The 8,953-nt window shown below is 36.2% G+C and overlaps 1 protein-coding gene across 7 annotated transcripts; it reads left to right on the forward strand.

Moving 5' to 3' along the window:
• The first annotated feature begins 4,367 nt into the window (after nt 1-4,367).
• On the forward strand, nt 4,368-8,660 carry LOC145133711 (uncharacterized). 7 transcript variants are annotated; one of them, XR_013718693.1, is made up of 7 exons: nt 4,368-5,087; nt 5,439-5,497; nt 6,038-6,142; nt 6,228-6,359; nt 7,004-7,085; nt 7,919-7,977; nt 8,485-8,660. XR_013718693.1 is itself a non-coding variant. In XM_079068665.1 (7 exons), the coding sequence occupies exons 1-4, from the start codon at nt 4,729-4,731 to the stop codon at nt 6,348-6,350; spliced, it is 462 nt and encodes a 153-aa protein (XP_078924791.1). In that variant the 5' UTR covers nt 4,368-4,728; the 3' UTR covers nt 6,351-6,359; nt 7,004-7,085; nt 7,919-7,977; nt 8,485-8,660. The 7 variants fall into 7 exon arrangements, 5 of the variants coding, with proteins under 5 accessions (XP_078924791.1, XP_078924796.1, XP_078924792.1 ...); XR_013718694.1 differs by having other exon boundaries at nt 6,233-6,359; XM_079068665.1 differs by lacking the exon at nt 5,439-5,497 and having other exon boundaries at nt 4,368-4,919; nt 5,045-5,087.
• Nucleotides 8,661-8,953: the final 293 nt, after the last annotated feature.

The following is an 8,953-nucleotide window of genomic DNA, read 5'->3' on the forward strand; positions in this document are numbered from 1 at the left end:
AATATGGGTAGCAGTCTCTAAGGCATACCCCCATAATGAGATTGGAAGTGAAGCCTAACTCATCATGGAACGAACCATGTCCAACAAGGTTCGATTACGCCTCTCACCACACCATTAAGTTGTGGTGTCCTAAGAGGTATCAATTGTGAAACAATTCCACGTTCCTTAAGATAGTCGTGGAACTCGATACTAAGATACTCACCACCTCTATCATATCTGAGCATCTTGATCTTCCTGCCCAATTGATTCTCGACTTCATGTTTGCACTCTTTGAACTTTTCAAAGGTTTCTGACTTATGCTTGATTAAGTAGATATATCCATATCTGCTATAATCATCAGTAAAAGTCACATAAAATCGATTTGCATCCCTTGTGGTGGATCTGAAGGGCCCACATGCATCCGTGTGTATGAGATCCAACAATCCTTCACCTCTTTCACAAGAACCAGTGAAAGGTGATTTAGTCATCTTTCGAAGTAAACAAGATTCACATGTATCATCTGAACTTAAGTCAAATGATTCCAACAATCCATATTTTTGGAGTTGGGCAATGCTTTTCTTGTTAACATGTCCAAGACAACAATGACACAGGCATGCTTTGTCTAAACCATTAGAAGAATCAATTTGCAACACATTATTTCCTAAATTGTCTACAATCATCACAGTTTCATACACGCCATCACAAGGTAATGCTTCAAAATAAAATACACCATTATAATAAGCATGAATATAACCATTCTCATTATCAAAAGAATATCCAAAACCGTGTTTATATAAACCATGAAATGAAATAATATTTCTTGTCATTTCCGACAAGTAGCAACAATTATTTAAATCTAAACATAACCCACCACTAAGCACTAAAGAATAAACACCAATATTGGTAACAGGTGACGATCTCCTATTTCCCATAATTAGGTTCATCTTCCAATACTCCATATCTTCACTTCTTTTTAGTCCCTGCAAGTCAGAGCAAATGTGAAAACCACATCCCATATCAAGAACCCAAGAATTTGACTGTGATGAGTTTTTAGATAGAATAGTGTAAATACCTGCCGATGTTGGCTTAGCCTTGCCATCCTTTATATCTTGCAAGTACTTGGGGCAGCTTCGTTTCTAATGTCCCTTGTCATAGCAATAGAAGCAAGTAGCCTCTTTGGGGTCAGAGGCGAGAGGAGCTTCAGAACTAGACTTGAGTTTGGGGCCATTGCTTGACGACCCGGCTTAAGACTTTCCCTTCCAGTTCTGTTTCAAGGGAGCTTTCCTCTTCTTCCCCTTCCTTTGCCCAATAGCCAAGATGGGAGCAGCAGCAGCAAGACTGGAGGCAATAGTCTTTCCCTTCATTCCACTTTTTACGGTTCTCAGCAAGCTTTGGAGTTGACTCAATGTGGTTTCCTCCTTGTTCAGATAATAAGTCATGACAAACTGATCATAACAACTAGGGAATGAGTACAAGACTATGTCAATAGCCAATACCTCATCTAAGTTCACATTAAGCTTTAACAGATGATCCACATATCGTCGCATGTGTTGCAAGTTAGTCATGACAGACTCTCTGTCCTTCATCTTGCTGGTGATGAGTGACTTCAGAATTTCGTACCTCTCTTGACAAGATTGTTGATGGTACTTTTCCATCAAGTCCTTGTTTATCTCATATGGCCAATAGTCCTCATAGAACCGTTGTAGGTCAGGAGTCATAGTGGCAACCATGATGCATGACACTTTGGTCGCAACATTGCAGTTTCGCCTATACTCAGCTATTTCTTCAGGAGTAGCTTTAGTTTCATCGATCTCGTTCAGCTCTTTTTTGAGAACATATTCCTTGTCCTCGAATCGCAAAGCCATCTTGATGTTGCGTATCTAATCATTATAATTGGTACCATCGAAAGTGACTTTGGAGCAGATGCTCAAGAGCGAGAAGTGGTTGGAGTTGTTGTTAGAGGAACCAGAAGCGTTGTTGGAAGTTGACATTTGAAAAGAAGAACAAGTTTTCATTAGATAAGAAAATCCTCAATATAACACTCAAATGAAATATTAAGGCTAGTATCTAACTAAATAATTCACAATTCAGAAATTGGATGTCGTAATCTAATTGCAAATTATTTAAAGGTAGGTAAACGACGATTAACCAATTTCACCACCACGAAAATGAAATTTAAACGAATTAAGTTTTAAATGAAATTCCTAGATATTTTGAGATTCATCGAACCATTCAATGGCATGTTTTTTCTTAATTATGCCCTTTCCATTTGTGACTGGGATAACGAGGATCACAAACAAGGTGTGAATAACCATGCAAATTAGATTGGTACTCTCGATGTTATTTATCACCTAATTAATGTGTCGGTTAACCACATGTGCTCTATTAATCAATGATAATTTACGAGCTACCCATTTCCACCCTTTATTAGTCCATCTTAGTGTGTTGGTTAACCACACACGCTCCACGAACGACTTTTATAAAGTGCAATGTGCAATTTCATGGATTAGCATCAAATTCACATTTTCCTAAAGTAACTAATATTGGGAATTTTATAAAAACATTTAGTTACTTTATATATTCCATTATACTTATTAATGAGATTTTAGTGCCCTATCAAATCCTTTCGGCTAACGACCCTCCACTAGTCAAGGGAGCGGTGGGTAAGAGTGGATACCCAATGGCGGTCATTTTATACACCGCTTCCTTAAACTCCCCTTATAGACCAGCTTCGTGAATGAGGCCTACAAACGGTAAGACTGACTTTTCTTATACATATATATAAAAATTAACTTTTAATTTTACAATATATATATATATATATATATATATATATATATATATATATATATATATATATATATATATAAGGGTGTATTTTAAACATTTAAAATACTAGGGTTCTAAAATTTCAGATTTCAAAATTAAACTATTTAATTTAAATATTAAAACCAAGATATTCCAAGGATGTATTTTTAAGACTTTTCAAAAATACTAGGTTAAATTTTTAATAATCAAATTAACAAATTAATTTATCTTTATCATAAAAAAATTTAACTTGATCATGAATTCATGATAAGGATACAAATTGATGATTAAAATATCCAATTTTAAACAATTAAAAACGAATTTAAGGTAATTATCCTAATCAATCCATCAGACAATTATCAAAACCGAAAATATTGGATCTGACAGTGCAACTCGTCGAGTTGGGCAATGACGACGTCGAGTTGCATGTCAACTCGTTGAGTTTAAAGACCAACTCGACGAGTTCGATGAACAGAATGTCGATTATGTTCCCTTCTCCTTTGAAAAATTCCCATTTGCATCAATTCAATAGAAAACTAATCCTAGGCTCTGATACCAGTGATGTGTTTTGAGCATAACAACAATTCCTATATGAGCATGCAACCCTAATGCTTTGGATCTAGGTTTTCTATAATTGAACATGCAAACTTGAATACAAAAGGAGAAACCCTATGAGGTAACTACAAATTTCGAAATCAACATAAAACTAGGGTTAGGTTACATACCTTGATTGTTATATTGTAATAACAATGATTCTTTTATAGATCTTGAAGCTTGAGAACTTAGTGTCACAAGTGTAACACCTCTAATGGCTCACAAACACACAATGCAAGAGAATGCTATGAGAGAAGGGGAAGGAGATCATCTTTTCGGTTTCTTCTTCTTATAGTTCCTGGCCGAAAATCAAAGGGTTTAGCACCCTTTATATAGTGCACCAAGAATCTATGGATAACCCTAATTTGAATAAAATATCATTATCCCAAATATGGTAATTATCCACCTCCTTTGATTATCCATATATGATAAAATATTCTAGAAATTCTAGAATAATCTTATATACATATATAATTTCGTTCACCACCTTCCCTAGGAAGGTTTTGGACCCTTTTGCTCAACTATTGAACAATTTCACTTTTAGTCCCTGCACCTTTAATTAATTCATTTAATCCCAAAATTAATTCCAAATCAACTTCTGATTAAATATTAATTAATAATATGATTACTAATTAATATATTATTTCCATAACATATTAATAAATCATTTATTCCAATTTATTAATCAAATTAATAAATTCTTCATCTTTCTCAATTAACCATCCTGTCTAGTTGCAAGTGTGAAGGCAAACCAAAAGAACCATGCCACTATCAATTCAAGTACATGCCAAGTCTAGTTGCAAGTGTGAAGGCAAACCAAAAGAACCATGCCACTATCAATTCAAGTACATGCCAATTATAGTTATGAGCTTATACACGTAATCATATATATATATATATATATATATATATATATATATATATATATATATATATATATATATATATATATTAATGGACATAAAGTATCTAATCAGAGTACTGTTCCTTGGTTACTTACTTCCACAGGAATCCCTCGACAGATCCACTCCTCAAATTTCTCGACAAACTCACTCTGCTACTTCTGCTCGCCCTTCAACCTCTCTTCCATAGCTTACACTGACTTTCTACATCCCTTTTGTCCCCAAAGTGACTCTTTATTGCCGACTTCTTGGCTCTTCTCCCTCTTGCAATGTCTGTCGTCAGCTACTTTTCCACCATCGACTTAAATTCCCTTCGCCATCGACTCAACAAATCATCAACGCATAACTTTTCGTCTTTCTTTTGCTAAAGATCCACCTACTCTTCACAGCAAGAAGAAACGAGATATATTAGATAGGGGGGGATATGTGAAAGAATGAGGAAGCGATGAAGGGGAAGATTGAAAGTACAACCAGACAAAATCCTTGTCAAATCGAAGGAATTAACACAAAAGAGGAGGTACCCTGGTATCACAGAAAGTGCTTGGCTTACATCTATAAAGCTAAGGTGAAGAGGGATGGATCTTATTATCAATGCGTTTGGGGAAAGTTACCAAGCCTCATGGGAACACCGATGTTGTTCGTGCTAAGTTTTCGTCTAATCTTCCTCCTAAATCCACGATTAATATCCCCCCATAAGTTTCATCAGTTTGTTTCTGTGTTCTTTGTGAACTTCTTAAAATCTTTTCTTTTTCTGTTTGCAGGGAGCTAGGGTTAGGGTGTTCATGTACCCAAGCAACATCTAAGGTAATACATTTATCTATACAAAATACCAATTACTTTATTGTTTTAACCTATATATTAAGGTTTTGCTATGTCGTATAAGAAGCCTTGTAGTTTATTAGGTCACACATCATAGAATGTGAGCATAAATATATAGATTTAAAAGTGTTCTAACCAATGGAATTTACTTTCTTTATGACTTTTGAGACTATATTTGTCATGTATTTTACTCCCTAAATTGCAAGATATGTGTTTGGGACCTTTTTCTATTGTTTGGTACCTTCATTTTTGTGGTAAAACGCCATTTGAAATACCAATTTCATTATTCATATTAATTCTTGTAATATCTGATTTTTTTCATATTATTCGTTGTAGTTTATAGGGAGGGGGAAGAAGGAAGATATCATCGGTGATGTTTAACATGTTTTTCACAGGTTTCTGATATTTTCTATTTTTTCAGGTTATTTGAATTTATGTTAGAATTGGTAGCTAGGCAGATATTGGAATGAGTTTTAGTCTTTTAGAAAGCTTTGTCACCATGGTTGTCTACTTGTCTTCTATTTGGAGAGTGTGAATCCAAAGCCTTTTATTTTTTCTAATTCTGCATCTAAAACCCTTCTTTGCCTATAAAGTTCACATATTCATGTTTATTGAACCTTAGCGGATCAAGTTTATGGATGGGATCCAATCAAAACTTGGGTTGGGGTTGTTGTTGGTGCAATTCTCCCTCTTCTTGGGTAATCTTTATACATCAACATACTTTCATTTCTTCATATTATAGCACTCTACCTAAGAAAAGAGATTGAAGTACTTACTTTTTAATTCTTTCTCTTTCGCCTAAAAGGTAGGTTGCAGCTTGTTCTCATATTACAATGAATGGATTGATCCTTCTTGTCGCCCTGTATTTTTCCCAACTTATAATATGTGTTGTATTTATTTTAGTTTCTAATTTTAAATGAATATATTTTGATTAGGGTGTTATGGAAGAACTAGAAACCGATTTGGATCGTTCAAGAAAAGGGAAGCCTCCATTGAAGGGTACATATGGAAAGCCAAAAGAGGATCTTAAACCCAGAAGCGTAATACTACTAATTTTATTTTGATTCTCATACATAATTATTAATAAAAACTTAGTAAAATTAAATTTTCAATTTTTACATATAGTATAGGTTACAAAAAAGGATCGATCAGGCTAATGCTAAGATTGAGAAAGTAGAACGAGACAAAGAGACAAAAGAAGATTTAATAACAGTTGCTTTGGGCATTTCAAAAATTAAGGGAAAATGACTTGCAAGGGTAACGAAGTATTAGAATTGTACAAAAAATACCGTTGAACTTTTTTTTGTGCACATATCGCCAACCAACTATAACGTTTGTACACATATGACCATTAAACTTCACATTTCCTCAAAAAATACAATTACGTTACCGGTAATAGTAGGTCACCAGCCACGTGACATGCCGTATGGCTGCTGACATGGATTTTACTGTTTATTCTGTACACATTATACGATTAAACTTTTTTTATACACATTATACCATTAAACCTTTATTTACACATTTTACCATTAAACCTTTTTGTACACATTTTATCATTAATGTTATATAATTTATTTCAAAAAAATATCATTTTAAAAAATAGATATTATTACTTAAAAAGTGGGTTTTCCATCACTTATTATGACTCCCTAATTTGTAAGGTTTGGGAGAGTGGACGCGAGACTTGAAGTCTACTCGACGAGTCGAGGAGCCTCGACTCGACGAGTAAGCCTGCCAGAGTGAAACCCTAATTTTCAGGGGTTGCACCCTATTTAAACACCTTAACACCCCCATTGTGGCCTCTATCATCGTCTCCCTTAGTCCAGAAAACCCTAATTCGAAACCCTAGCCCATTTTGAGTGTTCTTGAGCCATTTTTGTGTGTTTTTTGTGGTTTTGAAGCTTGAGAAGGAAGAAGAAGCTTGGGAGTTGAAGAGGAAGCAAGTAGATCCAGAGGTTGTGTTCCATTTCCAGCTCATTTGAGGTATAAAGTTTATACCTTGTCCATTCATCTAGTAGATCTCTTTTGGGGTAGTATAGGACTTTAAGGAGCCATTTTTGGAACCATTCATGGATGCAAGCATGTTTTGGGGTTTAGACTTCAGATCCAGGGTCCTTGTGGGACTCCATAGCATAAAGGTGCCAACTTTATGGCCATGGGAGTCTCATGCATCCTATGAACCACTTTTTAGGGATTTTTGAGCTAAATATCCCAAGCATGAACGTAAAGTTTGTAACTTTATGTGTCATATCGACCCTAGGAGGCTAGATCTATGTTTTGGATGCATTAAGCCCGACTAAAATAGAATGTATAGATTTGGATCATGGGGGCTCGACGAGTTGTTCTTATGACTTGGCGAGTCGGGTCGTGGTTCCCCCAACCTTCTATGTTACTTAGCAACTTGTTGAGTCTAGAAGATAACTCAGCCAGTTAGACGTGTTTTGGACTTAAAGGTCAATAACTCGACGAGTCCAAGGATGAACTCGCCGAGTCAGTGAGCAAATGTCCCGACTGTATGAAGGAGAACTCGACGAGTCCAAGGAAGGACTCGACGAGTTCACATGGAAAGTCCTGATTCTGTCGTAAGGAGAAACTCGGCGAGTTAGAGGGTAACTCAATGAGTCAGATCGTGAATTCGAGATTCTCTATATTATGGAACTCGACGAGTTGATGGATCAACTCGGCTAGTTGAGTCAACCAGGGTGTTAACTTTGACTAGAGTGTTGACTTTGACTTTGACTTTGACCTTTATCCAAGATTGGCCCTTAAAGGGGATATGAATATGAGGAGTAACTACAGGAGACTGATATGTGTAGGACTTTGAGGATAGTTGATCCCAGCATCGAGGACAGTTCAGTTACTACACGACATCGAGGTGAGTTACCTTCCAGTAGAAGTGGGTTTAAGGCCACAATGTCGGCCCACTAGTAGGAGATGTTTGTTAGATGATTGTCTTTGTGATAATTATCTGGTATTTTATGTTTATGTATTAGTATGCTATTATGATATGTGATAATCGTAGGAAGGGTAGGATAGACCCTAGTACCAGTCGATAGGGCCGAAGGGGTATGCCAACAGCCAAATAAGCTAGGCAGTATATGATTTTTATGTTATGCACTAGGATACTATGTGGTAGAAGTAGGGGTGAAATAGTCTCTGGTATCGGTCGACAGGACCGAAGGGGAAGGCCAACACCTTGATATGCTAGGCTAGGTACCGGTCGACAGGACCGAAGGGGTAGGCCAGCACCCTGACCGGTTGAAAGAGACCGAAGGGGTTGTCAGTACCCAAATATATTAGACATTATGTGTTATATATGGTATGTGGTATGATGGGGGGACTCACAAAGATTTGTGCTTACGGTTTACAGTTTTTGTTTCAGGCCCTCTTTCTTCGAAGGGAAAGGAGCCGGCTCGGTAGCAGCGCATCACACCATTATTTTCCGCACCATGATGTTCTTGGGATTGTACTCTGACATTATTATTCCATGACATGTTTTATGACATTTGACTTATGGGTTTATGGGTTTGATATGATATTGATGATGTTTTCAGTAAACTATATTATAAACTGCTTAATTAAAAACAAAATTTTTGGTCTTAAAATTTGGGATGTTACAATTTGGTATCAGAGCCTTGGTTTGAGGGATTCGGACACACCTTCGGGGGTGTCTGGACTCAAATCGAGGGTTTGAAATATTTTTACAAGAAAATAAATTTCTAAGTTTTTAAAATAAAAGGTTTTGAGAAGGCACAAGGTGTGTGATGCATGCAACCGGCCGAGCTCAATTAGGTTTTTCCCAAGATACCCATACCTGTTATCTTACGATATGATATGATTATGAGAACTGC

The sequence above is a fragment of the Lactuca virosa genome, chromosome 8 (assembly GCF_052849685.1).
Source record: "Lactuca virosa cultivar CGN04683 chromosome 8, Lactuca_virosa_CGN04683_v6, whole genome shotgun sequence".
In the NCBI taxonomy this organism is placed as follows: Eukaryota; Viridiplantae; Streptophyta; class Magnoliopsida; order Asterales; family Asteraceae; genus Lactuca; species Lactuca virosa.